Source organism: Terrapene carolina, unplaced genomic scaffold (genome assembly GCF_002925995.2).
Source record: "Terrapene carolina triunguis isolate 2854851 unplaced genomic scaffold, T_m_triunguis-2.0 Scaffold495, whole genome shotgun sequence".
NCBI classification, from domain to species: Eukaryota; Metazoa; Chordata; order Testudines; family Emydidae; genus Terrapene; species Terrapene triunguis.
This window is the reverse complement of record NW_020664846.1, coordinates 1,844,063-1,869,929: the sequence shown is the minus strand read 5'-3', so window position 1 is coordinate 1,869,929 and position 25,867 is coordinate 1,844,063. Positions and strand designations below refer to the sequence as shown.

General features: G+C 45.1%; 1 protein-coding gene across 1 annotated transcript; it reads left to right on the top strand.

Moving 5' to 3' along the window:
- Positions 1-288: 288 nt before the first annotated feature.
- On the top strand, positions 289-25,219 carry MAP3K14 (mitogen-activated protein kinase kinase kinase 14). Its single transcript, XM_029913144.1, has 16 exons — positions 289-357; positions 8,329-8,601; positions 9,515-9,584; positions 11,671-11,881; positions 12,014-12,589; positions 13,587-13,724; positions 17,252-17,381; positions 18,146-18,277; positions 18,706-18,810; positions 18,995-19,158; positions 19,577-19,727; positions 20,404-20,745; positions 22,982-23,088; positions 23,440-23,584; positions 24,101-24,201; positions 25,055-25,219. The coding sequence occupies exons 2-16, from the start codon at positions 8,349-8,351 to the stop codon at positions 25,217-25,219; spliced, it is 2,790 nt and encodes a 929-aa protein (XP_029769004.1). The 5' UTR covers positions 289-357; positions 8,329-8,348.
- Positions 25,220-25,867: the final 648 nt, after the last annotated feature.

Below are 25,867 nucleotides of genomic sequence, written 5' to 3'. Positions count from 1 at the left end.
GAAACCACAGGCCCCCTCCGCCCAATGAAAGCCAAGGAAATCTCTCGACGCGTCAGAGGGCGGGAGCGGTTATCGCTTCCGAACCGGCGGAGTGGGGCTGGAAGGAGTGTGCGCGCCGATTGGTTCGTGGGCTGGAGGGGGCGTGACGAGAAGGCGGGTCAGGGCGGTTGGGCGGGGCCGCATCAAAGAAGGGGCGTTGGCAGCAGGCTATAATCTGCGGCTATTGGGCGGCGGGCCTAGGGGCGTGGCCAGGCAGGTGCCGTGGCAGATACGGCCCCCAGCCCCGAACTTCTCAGGCGCCGTGGAGGGAGCCTGAGGGGCCGCGCCGCGCTCGAGGCCCCCGCACGGACCGGAGCGGTAGGTGAGCGCGCTCTCGGGGGGCGCGGAGCGTGCCGGCCGCCTGGCCCCTCCCCCTGCTACGCGGCCGAGGGGCGCGTCCCCGTTACTCCCCCGGCCGGCCGGCTGGGGGCCCTGTCGCTCCCCCCTCACCACCCAGCGCCGGCGGCCGTGCCCCGCCAGGCGGCCAGGTCCTGCCCAGCGCGGGGCGCTTCCCTCGGGCCGTGCGCCCCGCCCTTGCTGGGCCCCTTCCCGGGGCAGCCCAGCGCTCGCTGCCCACGGGGGGCGGGGGCCACCCCCTGGCTGACGGGAGGGGCCCCGGGGCCGCCGAGTTCCCGAGCGGTTCCCCCCGGCCGGGCGGGCGGCACGCTGCCTTCAGGAAGTCCACCCGCTAGCTGTGTCGCGCCCAGGCTTGGCTGGCCGGCTCCTGCAGGGGCGCTGGTTCCCCGCGCGGCTTGTGGGGCCGTCGCGGAACGGGGCTGGGGACCATGCGGGTGGTCGGGCTGTGAAGTGGGGGGCTCGGGGTCGGACTCCCAGCAATATTCGCTTCTAGTCACTGTAGGGCAAGTGCAAGCGTCCTAGTTCCCACACCAGTGCACCACTGGTTCGTTGGTCTGGATAGACATGAAGCCAAGGAAACGTAGCTCCCCTATGTCAGTTCTAGTAATCAGCCTTGCAGCATTATAATATTGAGTTCAGTTTTTTTAAATATGTTAAGCAGTAAAACCCCTGTTAAAGTAACTAGCTCTTATAAAAAAAAAAGTTCCTATACCAGAAATCCGAGCTATTTTTTGTAATAAATTGACTTCCTCAGTTTGAACCTTCTGTCGGGAAGCATCAGCAAAGGCTGTTTGTTTGAAGTTGTTAAATTAAACTCTCTTATTTTTTTTAGTCTGTTACAATTTGACATGATTGGCTTTGCCAGTAATCTCTGATATCCAGAATGTTTTGAGAGTAACAGTGACGTATGGTATTAGTAAAACATCAACTTCATTCATTCAGTGGAGTGCTGAAAGAGTGGCAGATTTCTAATAGCTCTGAAATTTGTGTGTATGTATTATAACGTTAAGTATTTAGTCAAGGTATATATAGCTGACTGTTGTTCTGTTCCTTTGGAATCCACCCAGGTGTTGTCCAACCCAAACATCTTCACATTTATTATCAACTTTATGTGAAATATTTTTAGCAAATTAACAATTGTTTCATGAAACATTCTTGAAAAAAGCATAGTATTGATAAGTGATCTCATTATTGACTAATATGTATTTTCATTCTACAAATACTGGAGCCTTGAATTCAATTGAACCTACTCTTTCTTTTCCATGTGTTCTGGTGAGAGGTTCAGAGTCTAAGAGATATTTTTAGCTTAGATGGTATTTTTCTACTAGTGAGCAGACTTTCCCTTTTGATTTTTGAAATACCTTGCTTTCTGCCTGCTCTCTGCTTTTCACAGCAAAGAAGCACTTCTAATAAATTAGGAGATTAAATTGCAGACTTTGCTGTTTTGATTGGGAGTTGCTAGGTGCAGATCTACAAAAGCTATCCTTTACAATGGGGAGGAGAGAATGAGGCAGAGACCTTGAGATCAGCCAATCAAAATAAACTGAACTTCAGATCTTATTCACTTGTATAACTGTCTGTTTACTCACCACTCATTATCTAACCATATCACTTCTCTTTAAAACAACATTTTTTGACAAAAAGTTAAAATACTACTTTGCTGATTAATAAGTCACTGCTGCGGTTGATTTCAGATGCTTCCTGTCTGCTTCATCTTAATATCAGTTAAGCTGGAAACATACATGCGCTACCATGCACGAATTGAAAGTGGCAGCATGAAATTGGTGTCCATAAACAACTTGCAAATTGCTTTTTAAACCGGATTTCTGAGCCCTCATACAAGTGATATTTCCTCTTTGTCTATGCACAGTGTGAGTCTGCATATGGATGTCTTCAAATCCTAATTTCAAATTAATCTGAGCATCAAAAGTACTATGTTTTTATATTAACATTTAACTATCTTAAATCTAATGGTTGTGCAATTATCATAACTGACAGCTCATTAAAAAAAATTGAGCTACTAAGTGATAGCTGTCACAAGAAGCGGAGTCTCTCTGAATAGCATACTGTTACTTTAACCTTTTAGTAGCAACAGCTATGTGGAAGGAGAGGCCAGGTTTTTTTGTACAAAATTGTTGGGATTCTTCATTTTTGTATTTGGCATCTTGATACCATGGTGATGAGTGCTCTAGAAATACCTAAATGGTTCTCGATCTAAAAGTTGAAATTGTAGATACTATAAATCTTTAAAATATTACTGTTTGACTAATAGTATTTTTCTCAGATTAGACAGTGAAACTAAATGAGTCAGTTTGACTTTCTGGGTCTCATTCACCATTATGATGTTGTGTTTGGGTTCACAAGATTAAAGGGGAATATTTAAATGAAGCTTGTATGGAAATGCTTCCATTGCTACTAAGTTTAGTAAAACCATTTAAGTGAAAGCTGATTTCCTGTTGATATTACAAAATATGTCATGTAAGGGTCTGGGGGAGAAGTAGCATGGTTGGTGTAGATGGAACCAAACCATTTTAGTGTCTTCTGGCATTGGATTTTACAATATTTATTATAATTGGTGACCGTTTCATCCTGTCTACACAGAAAACATTGAATTATTGTAACATTGCAGTTTTTTGTAGTGTAGATAGGACCTAGATGGGAATGTCCCTTTTAAATACCATCTTATTTTAAGCTGGGGATATAATATTAGCAAATAAGCTTGCTTAAGAAATGGCTTTTTAAAAAATGAGGTCAGGATGTTGTGTTGGACTACTGGATCATGAAGGTTGATGGAGATGTACAAACAACTAAACTTCATTGAAAATAAAACCTTGTCTAGATTGCTTACTAACTTAATACTTGCAGCTTCTATGAGTTATTTACAAAATGCTTTGCAAACATTAACTCCGCTAACTTGAATGGAATGGGTAAACGTGAAGGTATGTCACATTTGGGCAAATAGCTTTGCGAATCTCATCCCATTTCAATAATATGAAAAGAACGTCATTAGGAGGTAGTTTGGGCCCTAGACATAAGTGTGTGTGGCGGGGGGGAATTAAAGATAGATGTGTTTTAAGCATTTTTTTTTTTTAATTCACTAAAGGTTTAAATCCAAACAAATATTTCCCCGCAGCATTGTATTACATTGCAGCATTGTAGTGGTGCATGACCCTACTATTTCTTATTACTATTCTAGTTCATTAGTCACTCAAGTGTAAAAAGTAAGCAGTATAAATTATACAAACTTACCTTCAATTAAGCCCCCAAAGTTTTCAAAATGTATTAACATGAGGAAAACTGTTTTTAATATGACTTTTTTAGCCTGATAATAATTCATTAAAATACACTGTTTTGCATAGGAGCACTTGCCAATTCATTATGGACCAATTAACCTTCTCTGGTCCTTATAGATATTCTTGTCTGTGGAAGGAAAAGTGTAGTGCAAGAGGTGGGGAACCCTTCTCTAGAAGGATAGCAAGTCATTTAACCCACGCTGCTTTCAGTTATCAAACACCAAGTCTCTGCACAAAGCCTACATTTAACTCCATCAGGTACCCAAGATTTCCAGAAATCCTCTTTTTGCTGATACCTTAAAATTGCAGTTAATTGTTGGGGGAATGTTCTCTGTATTCTAAATATTTCTTTAATCCATTCTGGGACAAACTGAAACTTCCCCATGCTGACTCTGCTAGTTAACAAACAACCCCAGAGCTATGTTGCCATAATATGGCTCGAACTGACAAGGAAAAAAACAGAACTATCTTAATTTCAATTCCATTGAAACATGGGCGGTGGAGGAGGTCTATGTATACCATCCAAATTGAGGAAGGAAAAGATGGCAGAAAAACATAATTTATAGGCTTTAAAGAAGGCATAATAAACTTTTAAGAACTGTCAGAGTTGATAATGGACTTTTTACATGATGGAATTGGGATCTTGTAGTTCTATACAAAATTCGCAGCTTCAGAGAGCATTCTATATTCTAAGGTTTTTCTGTTGGGCCTATAACTGACCTATAACTTTCCACAAGTGCTGTTCTCCTTGTGGCAGCTATGATGTGGGTAAGAGATCATACAGGCTCAAGTGTGTGTGTATATATATATACACTTATATATATATATATATAAATAAATTTTTTTTAACCATCATGTTGTCTAACTTCTCAGACATCTGAGCCTTGGACTACTCTTTGCTTCCTCAGTTCCTGCCTGTGGTGGGAGTGCACTTGTTGGGAATTAGAGGTCCCAAAAAAATCTCAGTCTAGGGGATGGGAACGTAGCATTCCCTGTTGGTGTGATGTGTAAATTCCTGGCTCCATCCTGCAGTTGTGAAGCTTCATTTTTGGTGGCCAGGTATAGGTCAGCAAAGTAATGTTGCTAAGACTTTAATTGCATGTTCTAATAAGCCAGAAGCAGCTTATGGGTGACCTGAGTTAAATGCATTGCTCATAAAACTCATGTCCCAGAGGCAGCTATTTATTTCAAACAATGTCAGTCTGAAACAGTTGTTGGACATTATAGCTATACATTTCTTCTAATAGCCTTAGATTTTTTTAAAGTAGCCCTCTTAAATGTATAAATTGACTTAAGGCAGAACTCCCAAATGGCAAAATATAAGTTGCCTGACTGCCCTGACAAAATGCTGACTAGAACCCTTCCAAAATAGCAATTGGCAGGGGAGATTTGATCTTCACAGCAACTGATTAGGAGCAGGTATATTGTGCTATAGGCTTTCAGACTTTGAAATGCTCTGATCTGCTTCACCCTTGTCCAGCTATAAATCTAAGCTCTTGTATAAAGTTTATTTAAAATCACAGTAAAAGTGTGTTTGTCTGAAGAGACAAAGTCCCTGCCCCAAAGAGCTTCCAATCGAAGTAGACAATGTTCAGACGAAGAACTGGAGTGGATGAGTGGTGCATCAAAAAAGCAGTGATCAAGGCTGGGGTTTTAATGGAGCTGAAGGGATTTGAGCACTCTGTTCCCTTTGAACTTCAGTGGCATTTGGGTGCCTATTTGGGAAAAGAGTCCCTGAAGCCATCAGACCAATGGCTGTACATTTTCAGTAGTGCTGTACGATAATTTTCAATTTGCTGCTCATATGAGGGAAGGTGGGCTATGGCTATGTCTTTGCTGCCAAAAAAGGTGTGGTTTTTTTTACAGTGAGATAGCTAACATGCATCAGTTATCTCACTGTAAAATCTTAGTGGAGACAAGGTGCAGTTAGTTTTTAACTATGATGGAGCTAAGTGAGGTCAACTGCAGGTAGGTGGCATAGTGTTTGCCTCTCCTAGCTCTGTTGCTCCGTGGCTGACCCCCCTCTGGTTGTTTCTTTTTCATGGGCCTGTTTTTTCAGAGCAAGTCTTCATGGTCAGGCAGGGAAGAAATCTGGAAGTGTTTAAATTTAGCTTAATCCTTGAGGTTGTCTTTTTTTGGCAAGATGAGGTTTGAAATTAAAGAAGCAATTTCATTAATGAAACTGGGAACACCTGGCTTAACTGCAGAATATAGTCCTAATAAATGTTGCATTTCTGTATCATTTTTCTTTCTCACCAGCTAGAGTATGTATTGACAGCCTCATGGGAATGTGATTGCTGCTGCAGTGGTAGGGTGTCAGCCTGATGGACAACCAGCAACACAGCCCCATTATGGGGAGCCCTGGAGCAAACTTCTCTTATGAATAGTGCTATGAAATCTTTAATGTCTGTTCAGAGCCCACAGGACCTTGGCCCAGATCCTCAAAGGTATTTAGGCACCTAACTCCCATTGATTTCAATTAGTTAGGTGCCAAAATACCTTTTCTCTAAAATCTAACTGAAAAAACTGTATGCCAATAGGTGGTAAATGCCTGCAACCAAATCAGTAAGAGTTGTGGATACTTGGCACCTTTCGGGATTAACACCTCCAACTGTGCGTGGAACAGAGTTTACATATGTGGGAAGGGCTGAATCTCCTCTGCTGGGATTGGAACCTGTGGTTCCAGGGCATGTGGTGGTTATAAACATGATGGCCAGTCCTTTTTATTCAGTCTCCCATTTCCAACTCCATATCTGTGAGAATTCCCATAACTTAGTTGTCCTTAGTTTGGAAACTGAAATTAGCATTACAGTATAATTTGAGGTAACAGGTAAACTCATCCAAATTTTTGATTTTTACTCCTTCACAGCACCCATTGACTTGAGTCACTTAAGTTGACTCTACAGTGTATTCAATAAAGAGCCTTGTTTATACTAGTTACATGGGATTCCTATTGTTAAGACTGGTATTCCTCATTTTGTGTGTAAATTAAAAAGAAGTCTTCCTTGCACTGACTTAAATGTCAGTATATCTGTGTGATTCCCTTCCATTTCAAGGGAACCAGGAGTTGATGTGATGGTTCAGTCTCCCTAAATGTATTTAACAAAACTGAGGTGCAGTTTTTGGGAAAGATACAGATGTTTTAGCTTGTGGTTTTTGGGGGGTAGGGTTCAGATATATCCCTGGGTCTTGGGAGGGTGAGGGGAAGGTAAGGAGAGAGTCCAAAGGAAGTTTATTGCAAATTAGGAGAATGTGAATTCGAGCATAGCTCTGAACTTGTCTACTAGGTCACTGGTGGCTTAAGTCAGTCGTTTGGCAGGCTGACTCTCTGCTGTCCCGGGAGATTAGTTCACAGCACTTTGCCTCTTCCCTACAGAAATAATGTCAAGTCCGAGGGGAGTTAGTGTAGTGAGAAGGATTCTGTCACCAGCACATCTTTCTCATAGCAGCTGTTCTGTGTTCAATTAGCCTCTGAATGCGGTCCTTGTTGACTTATCTTGTATACTTGCTAGGCTGTTAGGGGGCTTATTTGCTAACCACATAAAAGTATGTGCACTTGGGTCCAAACAATTCATTTCTTTCCTAAGGTGGCCCTTTAGGCACTGATCCTGAGAGGTGCTAAGCACCCTCAGTGCTCCTTTGAGGATCATACCTGCAGTCACCAGGGGCAAGTTTGGATTAAGTTCTGTTACTCCAGGCAGTGACCAGCAAAAGCAGAGTCTGTTGAGCTCTGTGTGATACTCAGTAAGCTGATGAGCATGCGCTTGGAATAGTCCTGTGTGTCTGCTTTTACTGGGTTTTATTTAAACATCACTTTCCCTGTCTTACATTTATGGAGGAGGGGTGGGGAGCATGGGACTTATAATATTCATCTGTCTACACTTACTATAGGAATCTGAATTTTCACAAGCTGTTTAATAAAAGAAGCATTTGCTTTAAGATCTCGTTCTTACTGGTGGATGGATTGGAATGAGGAAATGACTCATGACAGGCAAGGAATAGCTAGAACATACTTTCCTCTTTTTAATATACAAAACCCAACAAACTCAAACTCCCTCCCCCTCCAAAACAAACAACCACCCTTAACACAAAAACTGTAAGAAAAAAATTCAAAGATGGTAGGGAGTGCAGGGGAGAGAACAGCCAGGAATATTGACCATTTCAAAGGTACAGGTTGTAAGGGGATGTACAGAGAATATGGAAGCTGCAGGTCCGCCAGATAAATCATTCAGGAAACAGAATGGAGATAAGTGACCATTCCCTCTTTAAAAGGATGGGGCTTTTAAATGGTTATGCTCGATTACGGTTTGTAGTTAGGCCACATGAATATGAGATGAAGGAAAAATCTTCAGTCTTAACCTAGATTAGTCTCCTCTTTCTTTTTAGTACCTGAAATAATGTTTGTTATTTAAATCTGATCAAGTGGTAAGAGCAGGGAACTGGGACCCCGGATGCCAGAGTTCTATTCACAGCTCCCAGGTTGTTCTGTGAGACCTGGGGGAACATATGGTGCCACCAAAATTTAAGCTATCCCTTGCTTCATGTAGATGTTCAAACTTAATTGTTTGAGACTCTTGAGTGAAAGAATCTACAGAAGGATAAAATATTATAACAAGGTTGTTTTTTTTTTTTTATGCAGTGTCTTTGTGAACCTATGAAATGGCTGTGATGGAAATTGCATGCCAAGGAGCTCCTGACCCCACCATCGGGCACCAAAAGGAGCTTTCTGCTACTAAAGGGCTGAGTGAAGCAGTCAATGAGAAGCAGAGCAGTGTTTGCAAAGTAGAAGATTCAGAGAAAGTTGCCTTCCACAGTCAATGGAAGATCCTGAAAGATGTGATCACCAAAGGAACAGCAAAAGAAGAGACAGAAGGGGGTTCTGCATCCATTTCCATCATCGCCCAGGCTGAATGTAAGTTGCCCAGTGTGATGCTTTTTGTTGAGGGGAGTAGGTAGTGCAGTGGGGCATTTCACCAGCTTTGCAGCTCTGGAGAGCTGGGTTCGAATCTGCCTTTGTGATTGCAGGCAGGGTGAATTTGGTGATCATTTTCCAGTTCCCATTTAGCCAGATCACCAAACCTTTGACTATTATGGCAGTCTCTGCTGAATAAAGACCAAGTAATGGAATAGCAATAAGGTTGCTCCTACAGCAGCACCTACTCACACTATAGTCCCAAGCCAGGGCCATTGGTCCCTGATCTTATGACCACCAATGAACATTCTATGGCAGTAAATCCTGAATTTCTTGAGAAAATTCCAGAAGATGCAAGGGGAGGGAAGATTCCTAGTGTTTGGGGAGTGTTTGATGTTAGAAAAAATACTGTAGTTCTTCATGATCTGTCATAACCAGGGATCCTAGTGTTCCATGATGAATCCCTCCCTTCCCCCCACCAAAATAAAAAAATCTCCAATTAAAAAACACACACAAATCTGTGTGTTTGGGTATGTTTGTGTGTGTGTGGTTAAAACGAAATCTGTCAGCAGGAACCCTGATGCCCAGGGCTGTCAGTGTTAATTCCCCATATTCCTGTGTGCATGCTGGTGGCGCAGGGTTCTACTATAGATGGTTTTTTGTTTTTGTTTTTTTTTCCCCACAAAATGTAAAAACTAAAGATTTTCTGTAAAAATGCAAATTCTGTATTTTTCTGTGGTAACCTGATTTCTAAGATCCCTAGTCATGACCAATATGGTGACTTATTTTCCTGGATTACTGTTTGGTTCAGCAAGATGTTACCACCATCTCCTTGTTCAGACACTTTCTGCCATCAGTGGAGACCATTGTCTAGTATTTAAGCTTTATGGTGATCTTGTTTTCTCTCCTACAGGTGAGAACAGCCAGGAGTTCAGCCCCACCTTTTCAGAGAGGCCTTTCATAGCTGATAGTAAACGTTACAGGTGAGAGGCCTTTAAAATAACTCTGGTTTCTCTTGAAATCGTATAAATATTTACTGGTCTCACATCACTCTACTTCAGTGGTGCTCCTTTATATACTGCTACAGTTTATTTAAAGAAACTCTGTTTAGAATTGATTAACTCCTTTTTTTTCTAAGGAGTGTGGGGAACTTGCAACACTTTTACCCAGGTAACTTTCCCAACCTCTTTACATTTGCATCACATCCTGTCCTGTGACATGCTGCCCCACAAAGCATGTTGAGGGCTATGTATTTAGCTATCTTGCAGTCATCCTTGTTTGTCCCTAGAATCTTGATTCTTTCCCAGTGAACAGTTACACCAAAATCACCCTGAGGTGGGAGCTGAAAGACCCTTTCAGTTTAGGTCCATGGGTTGGAGGAAGAAAGTTCATGGTAAAGGACATTTTTCAGTCTTCTCTGACTGAAGAATGTATCTTCAGCCAGGTTCATGCATCCTTTCTCTGGAAAGCTGTGGTAGGCTGGTGGGGGCAATGACGGTGCAGGTCAGCGTCCTGTTCCCTGGAATCAGCAGCAGGAAGAGCAAGGTGGGAGGAGAAGGACCCACACCTATAAGTCTGGTGTTGCAGGACTCACTAGCAGTGCCAGGAATCCAGAGAGAGGGAAAGAAAAGAGGAAGGGTGGCAGAGAAAGGCAGGAGAGGGAAATTGAAGGGCAGGGAGCAGCAGCCACAGGAAGGGGAAGTGGAACTTTGGGGCCCTTCTGCTTGGCTGGGATGAGGCGCAGCAGCGGCTTGATGGGGAGCTTGGAAGCAGAGCTCAGTGCTGATGGTGTCAGCGAAAGGAGTTGTTGCTCTGGAGTAAGAGATAGTGGGGCTTGGTTACCTGTGGCCAATCAGGCATAAGCTTCCTCATTTTCAGCAAGTGCCCAGCTTCCTCCTAGCCCTGCAGAACAAGTTCCAGTCTGGATTGCTTTGATATGGGTTTAAGGGCACCACAGACCAGATGAAAGCTTCCAAGGGAGTGGATCGGATTCGCAGGGCTGTATGCTTGACACTTCTGTTTTATACCCACTGCTGCCTTACCTTCCACTGGTGCGGTAGATGTTTTCCTCTATGCCAGCAACCTTTGAAAAAGTGCAAATTGTGCTGTCCCATCATTTAATCCCTTAAGTGTGTAAGAAGTACAAAGAAACGTGCACAATGCTTAGTGCTACCATCTCGTCATGAGCTTAGCACTCACAACTCAGCTGCTAAATCAGCTAAATGTGCAGTGATTGAAGAGATTTCTGGGAATGATTGAAAAACTCTACGGGTACTGCGTAAAGAGTAATAAGGGCAGATGGCTACACTGCTTGGACCAATACATGATACTTACCTAAAATTAGAAATTCTTCATGTGAGGAGCAGTCTCACCTCTTCTTCTCCTGCCACTGCTGTTAGATGAAAACAAACAACTTCTGATGGCCGGTGACTAATGAATGACTAATAAAGTAAATATTTGTCTTCTGAAAGAGAAATCTCTGGGTGGTGCTGGTTTGCATAGCTATGCTTTCCTAGTAAAACTAGCTTCCTTTTACTGTAGCAGTCATCACAGACTAGAGGTTTTTGGCTTAAATTTTGACTGCTCTGTTGTAAAACAATTGGTCCAGATCCTTTCTTTAACTCTACTTACTTTTAAAAAGCAAATTTAAAGGTCTTTGTTCTAAGCACACTTACAGATTTCTTTTAATTGATTAAGCTAGATTGTGAACTTAATAATTAAACATACATGCAATACGCAGCTAGTCTGTGCCAATAAAGCAACTTGGCAATGATTTTTACTGCCAGTGGCTCCAATAGTCTCCCCTCCACGGCCTTGCTAAGCTATGCCTTCCAAAATACGTTGACAGTGTCTTCTAGTGGACCCAGTGCTGTCTACCTTCTTTCATGACATCTTTTTCCTGTGTAATGCCAAATATGCTGCTGCATTTGTAACTTTAACTACTGAGAAAGCAGTATTGGTAATGTCCATTCCTGTCTGGTTTGGTTTCATTGGCAATGATCGGCCAGGGAAGATGTGCTCCTGTTGTTTGTCATATTAAAATGTGTCCTTTGCTTTTCTTGTTGGTAGCCGGTCAGACAGTCTTGATCAAATCCCAAACAATGTGGCCCATGCTACCGAAGGGAAAATGGCACCAGCCTGCTGGAGGGCAAGGCATCGCGGGAAAGGCAGGAAGAAACGTCGCAAGAAAAGATCCAGGGTCAGAATACAAACACTGGCCTCTGCTAAGCAAGGGCCCAGAACTCCAGAACAGGAAAGTTGTACACCGATCCCAGTCCAGGTGAGAGAGACAAGCTCAGCCCCATGGGTTGGGAGGGGAAATCATAGGATTAATATAATTCTTTGAAGGTGAATTTGAATTTTGAGACTGGATTTAGAGTTCCTGCCTAACTCTCTTCCTCTTGTGTTCCAGGAGGATGAAACTCACCCAAACACTCTCTTCAGTAACAGCTCCTGTTTTTCAGAACCTTGCAAGGACTCAATTTGTGATCAGATACCATTTGAGAAACCTAGAAAAGTTCTGCTCGTAGGCAAACTCCATTCACTAAGGAACCTGCACAGACCAGAACTGCACAAGTTGATAAGCCCAGTACAGTGCCTGAACCATGTCTGGAAGCTACACTGTCAGGGTGATTTTGTGCCCCAGCCAGAGACCCTCCATCCCTTCCCTTACAGTCCTCTTTGTGCCATGAAACACAATCCTCGGGAGATTAATCTCCTTGATGATCGGGCCTGTGTGAATGGTGAGCGTCACTTTTCTGGCCTAAGCTTAGAATGCAGCTTACCAAAATGTGTCAGCCAGTCCCTGGAAACCAACTTGGACAAACTTTCTGTGGAAGAATATTTGGTGGATGCTCTTAAGGGGAGCGTGAGTCTCGGTGAGCCGCAGAACTTAGCCAGCCTGGCCAAGACGTGGAGAGGAGGCGGTCTGGATTTGAAGGAGCAGTTTCAAGAGACAGATGACAACGAGGGGGTGCTGCTTACTGAGGTGATACTTTCAGCCTAGTACTTGGGCCGACATGGTGGCAGGCAGTGTGTCCGTCTCTGTTAATAGATGTGTAAATTCACAGTCCTAAATGCCTCTTAGTGATGCAGGGAAAAGACTTCAGTAGAGTTAACTCGGAGATGGAGTCATATCTGTAGTGGTGTAAATTCTCCCATAGAGAGTGTGCGTGAATTTAAGCAGTACTCTAACTCTTGCAATCTGCAATGTCCTTCATAGTTCCGTGTGGCTTATAATGCCTCAGTATAGTGGGTGTTTATAGTAGGAAGAAGTTTGGCACATAGCCAGTCTTCAAAGATTTCTTTTGATTATTTTTTCAATGGTAAAAGGGCCACATGGGTGAATGGGCCATAAGCTTTTATTTGCCATAGGCAATTTGCAGTTTATTTTGAATCCAGTAGTCAGAGGGTTGATAAGCTGCACCTGCAAGATTTTTCCCTTGCACCTGCACCTGTTTGTTCCACGTACCAACAAGCTGGGTGATTACACAGCTAAATACCCATTGCATAGGCAGGGCTTCCTGGGACAATGGAAGCACATGTAAATCGTGCAGCACAAAATATCCACCTGCTTCAACTTCTGGATCTTGTTGCACTAGCTGTTACAGCAGTGTCCAGTGGGTGTATTGAATTGCTCAGCCTGTGGAAAGGACAGCCTTTAAAAGATAGACTAGTTATTTAGAAATCTTTAGGTCTCCAGGGGATGGCTCATTTTCTCGTTGGGACAGAGGGATAGTCATTTTGATCCTAGAGACCCAACCAGTGACCCAAGAAATCTAGAGGGAGGGGAGGGGAGGGCTTGTTGAAGGCAATAATTGAAAATCCCATCCCAGAGGTGGTACTGAGTGATTCTGGGACCCTTAACTCTTCTAGTTTATTTTGAACATCCCAACTCTTTGCTCTCCTTCTTAGACTTGATACAGCAGATTGGCAGCCATGTTCCTGCATGCTTGCTTCATCTTGTCTTTACTTCTAATCCTTAGAAACTAAAGCCGGTGGACTATGAATACCGAGAAGAGGTTCACTGGACCAAGTGCCAGGACTCTCTGGGTGTTGGCTCTTTTGGGGAAGTGTACAAAATAGAGGACAAACAGACGGGATTTCAGTGTGCTGCCAAAAAGGTAACTTAAGAAAACAGAAAGGAAAGCTTGATATGTCCAATCAAAGAAGGCACCAAGAAAGTAAAAGCTGGGTCTGTTTTCATTCCAACTCCCAAGAACTATAGGTATGAGAGTCAGTGCTATTGAGGCTGTGCATCCAAGGGCAAACTGCAAAGCATTGGTATGGAAACACCAAACAGAACTTTTGTCTGATAAGGTGAGGGAGCCTGTATTTCAGAGATCAGATATAGTCTTCTATTGACCTTCACAGCATTCTGTGAGGTGCACTTGTTACTGTGAGCTGAGAGAAGCTATGTGGACTCTGGGTAATCTTAAAGATCAGAAGTATGTTTTTAGCTGCTGCATGAATCTAACTGTATTCTTAAAATGTGTCCAAAAGCAAAGAGCAAAAGGTTAGGTGCTCCTTCCTATACTGGATGTGTATCCTGGAAAAATGTGTGGCTGCCTATACCCTAAAAGGGGGGTAATTTTAAGGCATTTTCTCGGCATTATCATTTGCATATTCTGTTTAAACAATGCCTGTAAAGTGTAGTGAATTTGTATTCTAGGCTCTGCAAAGGAACTATACTTTTCCAGGATCCTACATGGTCCAGCATGTTTTAGATATTGTGTAGTAAACAAAGTCAGATGTTTTCATGAAATGTTGCTTGATGCATATAGAACTTGGGAATTTCTTTGAAGATTTGTCTTAGCTATGCCCCCACTTTTGTAGGTAGGTATATTAATACAAGTTGCATTCTCTCATAATCTCACTACATAGTCCTCTAGATATCAGAGTGCATGTACTTTTTGTTGGCTGTTAAAAAAAATACTATTACCCCCTATATTACTCTAGTCAAGAGTGTGGGAGGTAACTGACTTTTAGAAAGTTTGGGTTCAGAATCCTTTTGAGTATGTATTTTCACTTTTTAAAAACTGTTTTTCTATACTATAAATAAATCTCAACTTGACTGATTACCTGGTGGAAACAAACAAGCAAAAATATAATTAACCAAGTTGAAAAAATAATACATCTGATCTCTTCTCACGTGTTTCACTTGTGAGCTGTGCAGGAGAGAGAGTTAATACAAACCAGAAAATGTTGCAATACTAAAATTTGCCATGATACCTAGTACATCTAAAAAATAGACACACACGATGACTTATGGCCACTACATGAGCAAGTTATGCCGATGTCATAACATACAAAATCTCTTCATTTGGGTTAATTATCTACCTGGCAAACACATGCACTCAGATAATTTTGCTACAGGATTATTGTTCTAGTTCAGGGGTGGGCAAACTACAGCCCGCAGGCCAGATCTGGCCCCTCAGGGCTTTGGATCCGGCCCGCGGCACCGCCACCACCACGTCCCTGCGAGGGGCACAGGGCTCCATGCATTGCGTTTGCCTCCAGGCACTGCCCCCCGCAGCTCCCATTGGCCGGGAATGGGGAACTGTAGCCAATGGGAGCTTCGGGGGAGGTACCTGGAGGCACGGCAAGGGCAGCACCCTCGGAGCCCTCCGCACCCCCTCCCCAGGGGCCACAGCGCTTCCTGGAGCACCGCAGGGCCGGGGACAGGGCAGGCAGGCAGGGAGCCTGCCCTGGCCCCAGTGCGCGCTGCTGCCACCCTGGAGCCGCTTGAGGTAAGCGGGGCCAGAGCCCGAACCCCTCCTGGACCCCACCCCCCAACTCCCTGCCCTAAGCCCCCTGCCTGCACCTCGCACCCCAACTCCCTACCCTGTGCCCCTTTGTACACCCCTCACCCCTCCTGCACACCAACCCCCTACCCTGAGCCCCCTCTGGCACCCCTGCCCTGAGCCCCTCTCATACACCCCGCACCCCTCCTCTGCCTCAATCCCTTGCCCGGAGACCCTTCCTGCACACCGTGCCCCAATCCCCTGCCCCACATGCTATTTCCCCACCCAGGTGTGGCCCTCGGCCCAAAAAGTTTGCCCACCCCTGTCCTAGTTGCTGCAGGGTAAAATTTTCAAAAATGCCTGTCACCTTTGAAAATGGGACTTAAGTGTTTGAAAATGTTACCCACAGGTTTCTGAAGGCAGCTGTATAGATGAAGGAATAGATTTCTGACTGAACACATTTCTTCATAGTCAAAAATAGGTGGATTTTAACCAGCAATTAAGAAATATGAAGATCCAAGTTATGATACTTTAAAGTCACTAATGTGGAAACAGGGCCGGCTCCAGGCACCAGCAAAGGAAGCAGGTGCTTGGGGCGGCCAATGGAAAGGGCGGCATGTCCGGGTCTTTGGTGGCAATTCAGCAGTGTGTCCCTCTCGGAGTGAAGGACCCGCCGCCAAAGAATGAAGCGGCGCAGTAGAGCTGCCGCTGATCGTGGCTTCCCCCCCCCCCTCGCTCCCCCGTTTGGGGCGGCAACAAAGCTGGAGCAGGCCCTGTGTGGAAATGAGGTGCAATGCCTGGCTTGCCTGAAATTAATACCATCTCTGTTTTTACGGGACTTGAGCTACCTACCCATGTCTTATCAAACTTGATTTCGGCACCTGGCTTTTAAATTCTTGAGATTGAACCAAACTAGCTATGGCTGGACCACTGACAACAATGAAACATGATGCATCCTTTTCCCACCAGTGTCCAAATGAGTCATGGTTTCCTTCTTGTCTTCAGCAGTGTCTAGTTTTGTTTTGTTTGGCCTACTGATGTGAATCAACTTTCTACTTAGTTTTTCTTGTGTAGCATAGCTACTGCCTAAAGAGGTGGTGATAAATAGAGCAGATTACTGTACATGGGCATATAAAGAGAACTTGAAATCGAGTCTATTTCAAAAAATTACTTACAAGTTATTCTGGGTGCTACACCTCCCCTGGTTTTTCTTCTCCTTTGTGGCTTTTAAAATCACATTTTCCTGGCATTTATAAAAATTTTCTTCCTGTTGTATGAAAGACACACACAAACAGGGACACTGACTACAGTGTGTGCTATCAAATGTACAGAGCAAACTGAAAAGTGAGATTGACAGGACATTTTCCTCTAGTTTGCGCAATGTGTTGGGCTAGATAAATGTTCAGACTGAAGTGTGTGTGAAGTTACCAGTTTCCCTTTTAAACAAGACACAACTAGAGCTGATTTTATCTTCCTTCCAAAATGTTATTCTCAGCCATAATCTGGAGACCAAGGGGAGGAGGCATTCTGGGGAGAGGGCACTGAAGCCTGAGCTGTGTCTTCTGGCCATTTTTAAAATGCTATGTAGCTTTGAGTGCTAGGGATTCTTGTAGTGCATTTCTTTCTTTCTTTCTGCAAAAGTGTCTGGCTCAAAACACCTAGTACTGTCTCTCTTGTACTCTGTTGCTAAAGTCCAGTTGGCTCTGGCTGTGGAACAGAAAGGTAATCTGTTCTAGTGCACAGAGAGAGTGCGTTTGGCCAGAATTTTGAGTGGTGCTGTTCCACGTGTGGAGGGAAGAGCTGCATTTCCAAAGGAATCCTTTAAGGGGAGGGTGTTGGTACAGACCTAGCTGAGCTGTTGGAATCCAACATCTTGACTCTCCAGTTTTTCTTCTCTGGTTCTCCAGGTGCAAGTCGAACACTTTCGTGCAGAGGAGTTGACGACATGTGCTGGAGTAACAAGTCCCAAAGTTGTTCCTTTGTATGGAGCCGTGAAGGAAGGTCCTTGGGTTACTATCTTCATGGAGCTAATGGAGGGTAAGGAAGATGGAAGCACCCCTGTAACCATCAAACGAAGTGGGCATTGATGTCCTTGTCTTCCCTCCCCGCCCCCGCCACAATTTTAAATGTTTTTATCCGTTTGGTGGTATTCTGGATTTTCTCTAGAGTTAATTTCTTGGGGGAGGGGGCTTGCGGCCGTGGCAGGTCAACACCACTAGTACATAGAAATGAACATCTATTTTGAGTGATCCTCCCACTTCTGGATTTATATTTCTAAAACTAGAAAGCCAACAAAATTCTTCCAAGCCTATAACTAAAGCAAGCACCTGTCTCCTTTGATGGTCTCAGTAGCAAACACTGTAGCAAAGTTGTGAAATGAATCTCTCTGATCTCATGTAATATACTGGTATGGAGCAGGGAGTATGTATTGAACCTGATACTTCCCCTGCACACAGCTCCTCTTCTCAACCAGGGGCAACAGAAAGCACAGCCTCTTCAGGGATCAGTTGATCACCAGAAGGGACTGGATGGGGTTGGTCCTGTCAGATTGATGATTGGTTGCTGTGAGGTCACTGAGTTATGTGAGACCAAAGTAAGGGACTTGAAAAATGGAGGTTACCTTGGACAGCAAGAACTCTGGGAATAAATAACAGGAACTTTCCCATTCCTGGGAGACAAATGTCACCCCTCTGATCTTATGGCTTTCTCTGGCCCTAGCAGAAAGGGAGGAATGTTGAAGCTTCGGAGGAATACTGGACAGATATAAGACTGAAATGTGTGCACTCTGAATTCTCTCATAGGTGGCTCACTAGGCCAGCTGATTAAACAAAGTGGCTACTTGCCAGAGGATAGAGCCCTCAGTTACCTGGGTCAAGCATTAGAGGGTCTGGAGTATCTTCATGCTCACCACATTCTGCATGGAGATGTCAAAGGTAGGGTTCCATGTAAAACACCCTATTACTCCTCTTCCTCTTAACATCTGACAGAACAGGCTCCTACTAATTCCAGATGGCTGCTGGGTGGCTCAGCGGGTTAGTGCGCTAGCCTTTCAGGCGCTGTACATTCAGTCAGAAGTGGTGAGTATAGTAAGCTCCACTTATTCCTCTCTACCCCTCCATTTGGCATGACTGTGCTTGGGGAGGCCCAACCCTGGAGTAGAGGGGACTCTGCAGGTCAGAATTGGCAGACTCATGCATGGCATTATGCCTTGCTCTAGTTGCTGGTATCTGCTTACTTTTGTGAGCATGAGAAGAGTCCTAGGTTTGGGTTCAACAAGGACTCTGGCTCCTGGCTTTGGCTTCTTTTGCATAGGGCTGACCTCAATGAATAGGAAATTGATTTTAAGCCTTTTCACTGGCAGCGGACAACGTGCTCTTATCCAGTGATGGAAGCCGGGCTCTCCTCTGCGACTTCGGCCACTCTGCTCGCCTTCATCCCGATGGCTTGGGGAAGTGCTTGGTGACAGGTAAGGTTCTGCCATGGTTCTGTATTGTCCCTTTTGGGGCCAAGTTGCCTTGTAAGCTATAGCTCTGTATGAAAGTTTTGGGCACCTGTGGGCTGCATTTGGCTCCTGGATCACATTTTGACTACTTCTTAGTGTACACTCAGCAGCTCTGATGGCAATCTCTGAGTTTGACTTGTGTCCCTAGGGTGCTACATGCCTGGCACAGAGACTCACATGGCTCCAGAGGTAGTAATGGGAAAACGCTGTGACTCAAAGGTGGATGTCTGGAGCAGCTGCTGCATGATGCTGCACATGCTCAATGGGTGTCATCCTTGGACCCGGTATTACAACCACCCTCTTTGCTTAAAGGTGAGTGACCAACAGTACGCTATGTCAGAAATCCAGAGTGACAAACAAACTCTCATTATATCTAGCAAGCTGAAGTGAGCTACGGGGATAAAATCTGAAAGGTGCAAATAGGGGACTAGAAGGTGGTGGTGATCTTAATTTGGGAGCAGCTTACTTACGTTACTTGTGTGCACGAACAACTAGCTTCTTCCTGTTTCTCCTTTGCTCATCACTGAGGTGCACGTTCTTAACTATTTGTAGAATGAATTGTTACCGGGCCTCTGATCCTGATTCCACGCTTTTTAAGCCATGGCATCAAGAGACACAGATAAGTGGTGGACGTGGCCAGCTTAGGGGAGAACTTGTCTCTTTTGGAAGCAGACTGGAATGTTTGTTCATTCAGTTTAACCTCTTTCCCTTGCTGTTTTATGTGATACAGATAGTCAAAGAGCCACCTCCTTTGAGGGAAATCCCACCTTCCTGTAACCGTTCCACTGTCGAGATCATTAAAGCAGGGCTAGAGAAGGAGCCACTTAAAAGAGCTTCTGCAGCTGAGTTGAAGACTAAGGCTGACATAGCTTTGCAGGAGGGTAAGAATGTCCTGCTTCTAAGGTCATGCTCATTTATTACTAAGTACAACTGGTAAGAAACCAGCCACTTCTGAAACATGCTTCTTGTGATGCAAAGCCTTTCCCACATGCAAGTAATGTACAAAATGACTCACGTTGGTGCTGCCTTGCTGTTCCTCGTGTAAGTGCGAAACACCCTGGGGTTGGACAGGGGCCTGTAGATGACTCTGTTCGTATAAATCACCAGGAAAGCAGCCATGATGAGTTCAAAGTCCAGATAGCACTATTCTGAGTACTGGCATGCTCTCTTGCATCCCTCTTCATTGTTGGAAGCAGATGTTGTGCTCTCTGTGAGGCTGTTAGCATGAGCCAAGGCTGTGGTAGGCAACCCGAGAGCCCCATGTGTCTCCCACTATCCAACGGCAAACAGCTGGTGTTTGGTATATAGCAAATCTGAAAATAGTGTGTTTGTCACATCCCTAAATAAAACCTGTCCATATGCTAATGTTCCTTCTTTGAGACTATCTCATCGATCCCCTGGAGAGTTTGTAATCTGCCAGGAACTGATTTACAAGGAAGTTACAGGCTTCATCTTTTGAAGCCCTTGGGTATTCCACAGCAAGATACAGTGCTGCCTGCTTTAGAAGCATGCTGCATCTCTCTCTAGAACAGTCCTGTATATGCCTTTGTTTTGTAGTGGGAGATGTGAAGAACCCCTGGAGAGAATACAGAGAACCTAGATGCTTATCTTTGGATGAAAAAAACAATCTGCACACCTCCCTGTCCCCAACAGTCAGCCTGATTTCTGAGACTTTGGCTAGCCCTGGGTCAGCTCCTTGCCTATCCCAAAGCTTGCAGCCACCATCTCTGGAGCTGACCGAGAAGACTGGCGTAACCCCTTGGAATCTGTGTAAGGAGTTACCTAGGATCTGTGATCCACTTTCCCTCTCCTCCCTGGCTCCTGTCCCCACCAAGAGCAGCAGCTCCTCGGAACGGGCAACAACTATCTCGGAACAGGAGCTTCAGCAGCTGGAAATAGGTAACATGGAGACTGTCTCTCTCCTGTTAACAGAGCTTGGTATGTGCTGCTGCTGCTGTTTTCTGGCTTTCATCATAGTCCTTCTCTTTGGTGCCCAGAAATGGTTTGGTTTTGTTCACTTTTCCAAGAAAAGGGAAAACTCCATTTGTTATCCCCCCGAAATTATCAAGATGAGTGGTTCTCAATCACTAACGTGCATCAGAACCAGTGTTGTGGGATTCTGAGACTAATGCCTCTGGGTTCCCTGGTCTTCCTTAATGAAGGGCTGTAGTGCCTTGCCGCTTCTCAGCCCCGTTCGGTTGCAGAGCCTAAACTCTACCGATTATTTGCACATGCTCCAGATAGAAGAGTGTGGGCTCTAACTTTGGCTGCATCAAACCCCATTCTTGTTATGTTGGATGAAGCATAATTGATGGGAGCTGTGGAAAAACGGACTAGTGCAGCCAAGATCTGTCTGGTAAACTGGTGAACTTCCTGGAGAAGTAAATGTGGGAAGTATATCTCCTGTGTCCAGCAGCCAAGTAGCTTGATTTCCAGTGTCTCGGAAAGTTCAGCAGGAGCACTGGTCAAGTTTTAGTCCTTTCCATTGCCCAGAATAACACTAATATGCTCTCTCCTGATGTAGACAGGCATCTTCTTTCACTTAATGAATGAGCTGGAAAGCTGCAGGAATAGTATCTGAATAATCTGAAGTCCTTAAATATAACAATATCTTCATTAATGATCTAGAGGATGGCGTGGACTGCACTCTCAGCAAGTTTGCAGATGACACTAAACTGGGAGGAGTGGTAGATATACTGGAGGGTAGGGATAGGATATAGAGGGACCTAGATAAATGAGAGGATTGGGCCAAAAGAAACCTGATGAGGTTCAACAAGGACAAGTGCAGAGTCCTGCACTTAGGACGGAAGAATCCCATGCACTGTTACAGACTAGGGACCGAATGGCTAGGAAGCAGTTCTGCAGAAAAGGACCTCGGGGTTACAGTGGACGAGAAGCTGGATATGAGTCAACAGTGTGCCCTTGTTGCCAAGAAGGCGAACGGCATTTTGGGCTGTATAAGTAGGGGCATTGCCAGCAGATCGAGGGACGTGATCATTCCCCTCTATTTGACATTGGTGAGGCCTCATCTGGAGTACTGTGTCCAGTTTTGGGCCCCACACTACAAGAAGGATGTGGAAAAATTGGAAAGAGTCCAGCGGAGGGCAACAAAAATGATTAGGGGGCTGGAGCACATGACTTATGAGGAGAGGCTGAGGGAACTGGGATTGTTTAGTCTGCAGAAGAGAAGAATGAGGGAGGGATTTGATAGCTGCTTTCAACTACCTGAAAAGGGGTTCCAAAGAGGATGGATCTAGACTGTTCTTAGTGGTACCTGATGACAGAACAAGGAGTAATGGTCTCAAGTTGCAGTTGGGGAGGTTTAGGTTGGATATTAGGAAAAACTTTTTCACTAGGAGGGTGGTGAAGCACTAGAATGGGTTCCCTAGGGAGGTGGTGGAATCTCCTTCCTTAGAGGTTTTTAAGGTCAGGCTTGACAAAGCCCTGGCTGGGATGATTTAGTTGGGAATTGGTCCTGCTTTGAGCAGTGGGTTGGACTAGATACCTCCTGAGGTCCCTTCCAACCCTGATATTCTATGATTCTATGAACATAGTCTTGGCAAGTTCCTGTCAGATGCAGTAGGGCAGTATTCCTGCAGAATGCTCCTCTCTAGTAGATAAGGAAATTGTTTGAGATTTGCTTGATACCACAAAGTGGGGATTAGCATTTGTGGGGCCCTGTGCTCAGATCATTAGCCCAGTATTCCTGCAACCTTATGAGCTCTGGATACTCTCCAGGCAAGGGATTACAGGGACTAGGACCTGTCTTAAATTCCAGCTTGGCTACGAGTTCTCTAGACACAAAGCAGGAGGATCCGGGGTGGGTGTCTTGTGATCAGAGTACTGAGTTGGGACTTCACTGGGTGCCATTCCTGGCTCTTGGCTTAGCAAGTGATGTGTAAGTCACTTCCCTGCTCTGTGCCTAAGTTTCCACCCCCTTTACAGTGGGCACAATAGTACCTACCTCACAGGGAAGTTGAGGGTAATGTGATATTTGTTAAGAGCTTTGTGCTGCTTTAGTACCCTTCATTCAGGGTTTAACGTATTAATTACAGCAAAAGGGAGAGGGGTTGGGGAGACATGGGATCAGAACAATTGCAAATCTCTCTCCATTTCCTCTCCCTTTTGCTTTTAGAGTTGTTTTTGAACAGTCTGTCGCAGCCGTACTCTCTGGAGGAGCAGGAGCAAATGCTCTCGTGTCTCAGCATTGACAGCCCGCTCATGTCTGATGCCAGCGAGAAGGTGAATAAAAAACCACACAGCACCACTGCTGGGATCTGAGAGGCATCTGCCTTCTGATGTAAAACAGGAGGTACAGTGTCACCAGCAGTGGAGACGTGGCAGTACAGCCCCTGGCAGATGTGCTGCCTTTAGCATTACCTCTGGGTCAATCTGTGGGTGGCCTAGGGACTGTTCTGTGGAGGGGATTCTCCCTTCTTTGGACACAGGAAGGTGGGTGCTGGTGAAATGTTCTTCCGCGTGCTCGCACTGTGGTTTAATAGTAACAATCCTACGGTGCTGTACTGGCAAATCGCATGGCCCTTGTATATGCAGCATCAGGGAAGTGAGCTGTACGTGCGGTTACTTTTTCAGAACTCTCTGAAGGCCTCTCCGAGCCTGAGGGACACCATGAGCTCTGGGGTTCACTCCTGGAACAGCCAGACCGATGGACAGAGCTTCAGCTGGAACAACCTGCTGTATCGCAGTCGGCACACAGACACCCCCAGCTATTTCAATGGTGAGTCTATTTGGGTCTCCAAATCTTGATGTAAATGGGCTGGACAGAGCTACCCCATATCTTGAGGGGGAGGGGGTGGTTCAGTAGCCACTGTGCGTGAGAGTAGCAGTTTTTTCCAATTTTTTTCTCCCCATCGGAACAAAGGAACCATCCCTGGGAGGTGGGAGAGGGTCTTGCTAAGCCGGTGACATTTCATCTGGTAAAACGCACATGAGTATCAAGAGAGGCTGTGCCCACAGCTCCTGGTGAGTTCATGGGGTGCTCTGGCCCTTGAAGAGCAAGGCAGCCAGAGGAAAACTGCTGAATGCGTGGCTTCAAGGGGTGCAGCTCTGTGCCTCCGACGTGTTTGCAGTGCCTCTGGGCGCATGAGACACTTAGTGGCAAAAATCTGTATCTCAGGCTCCTACCAGGGCATTGGCCGCTGACTGATCTCCTTTAGAACAACTTGTACGTTGGAACCAGAGACTGTAACTCCACCAAGCCTGCAGTAGAAGTAAATGGCGCTCTCTGTTTCAGGAGTGAAAATCCAGATCCAGTTGCTAAGTGGAGAAAATCTTCATATCCGAGAGTTCCACAGGACCAAGGTGGGAGACATTGCTACTGGGATAAGCAGCCAGGTGAGGAACAAGCAGAATGCTGAGATTCAGATGGTGGCTGTTGGGCCATCGCATGCTGGCCAATAGTGGGCTACTGCTAGAGGGCAGCTAGTGGTGGCTTAGGGTTAATGAGCTAGTCCACTTACACACCCTCTTGACTTAGGTGTAGTACTTTTAGACAATGTTGAGAGAGGGTTGAGTTGTTCAGACTTCTAGGGCTCTTTCTCTGACTGGAAACGTTGCTGGTTTTCTAGGGAAATTAGAATACTGCTTGCATAGAAGAGGCATGTAGTGAATGTCAGCTAGAGAAAATGGCTGCACATCAGTTTATAATGGCCCCGAGGGAGTGTTGTCAACTTCCAGTGTAAATACTGGGCTGCCTCAGCTGGAGACTGCAAGGTGTGAGGCAAGGCAGGTACCAATATCACAGGATTGTGAGGCTGTTGATCTTAAAACGCTTTGACCTTCTCAGAATAAAGGGGCTGTAGAAGTGTAAAGGATTTGTACTGTTGGACGTGTACCCATTTGGGATAAGCCATTCACTTAAGGATCACAAAACAAAGAGGTCCAGCTAAAGAGAAAAGGCTACAGGAGTCGCAACTAACCCAGCCATCCTGGTTAATGAATAGCTAGCAGTAGGTGCTAAACTGTGTGCGGAAATCCAGCTGCAGGATAAATACCAACTATATTTGGCTTCTGAAATGGTCTATCACCGGGGGAGAATTAGGACATGATCCCTGCCAACCATGAACCCCTTTCTCCTTGCACTTTTCATTAATCAGAATGCTGTTAGCCAGCTAGAGTATTCCTGTCATGCACTGAATTAGACTTTGATTGCCAAGTGCCACTCAGCTTTGTTTGCTCTGGTTCACAGATACCAGCCTCTGCTTTCAGCCTTGTTACAAAGGAAGGCCAACCTGTTCGCTATGACATGGAGGTTCCGGACACTGGTATAGAGCTGCAGTGCACCCTTGCTCCTGACTGCAGTTTCGGTTGGACCTGGAGAGTCAAGCATGGTCAGCTGGAGAATAGACCATGAGTCTTGGAGGTCACTTCCTTATGTTGAAGCATGGAATTACAGAAGCCCACAGCCAGCTTTGCCTGATAAGCATCAAATGTAGCTATTGCTGTTTCCTACTGAACTAGGATTCAGGGTTCAGCTACTCCCTGCTTTAGTGCATCAACTCCTTGCTGCTTGGTCTGGATTCAGTCTCTAGACAGGCACTGTCCTCATAGGGCGCTCTCTAGAGCGAGGGCTGTGTACATGCTGCGAAGGAATGCAGCAGTGAGGAACTTCTGCAGAGAGGAACAGGACTGTACTACTGTGCATCAGCACTTTCCAGGAGAATGCTGGGGAGCGGGCTGGACACACCAATTGCTCAGAACTCCGACATGAAGTCAGTAGATGTTGAACTTGCTAGAGGAAGGAAGCTAGGGATCTTGAGTGTAGTAGTATGGTGGGTGAGGAGGTGGCAAACTTCTTTCTTGGTGGAGGAAAAATTCTGTTTCTGTAAGTTTTGAATAGCATCAGTGCCTTAAGATTAGAGCAGTGGAGGAAAATAGAAGCTGTAACTGGCTGGGTTTCAGGGTTCTAATCAAATCGTATTCCGTTTCCCTTCTCAGCAACACTGTTTTTTGAGGTTGCAGATTCTAATCAGAAAAGGATTAGGGCCGCTCTCCAGAAAGG

Excerpts from the sequence above, each read along its gene's own strand:
- MAP3K14 (XM_029913144.1), top strand. The coding sequence starts at position 8,349 with ATGGCTGTGATGGAAATTGCATGCCAAGGAGCTCCTGACCCCACCATC. Across the intron at positions 12,590-13,586 it reads AGGGGGTGCTGCTTACTGAG|AAACTAAAGCCGGTGGACTA; the intron begins GTGATACTTTCA and ends TCTAATCCTTAG. Across the intron at positions 24,202-25,054 it reads CTACTGGGATAAGCAGCCAG|ATACCAGCCTCTGCTTTCAG; the intron begins GTGAGGAACAAG and ends TCTGGTTCACAG.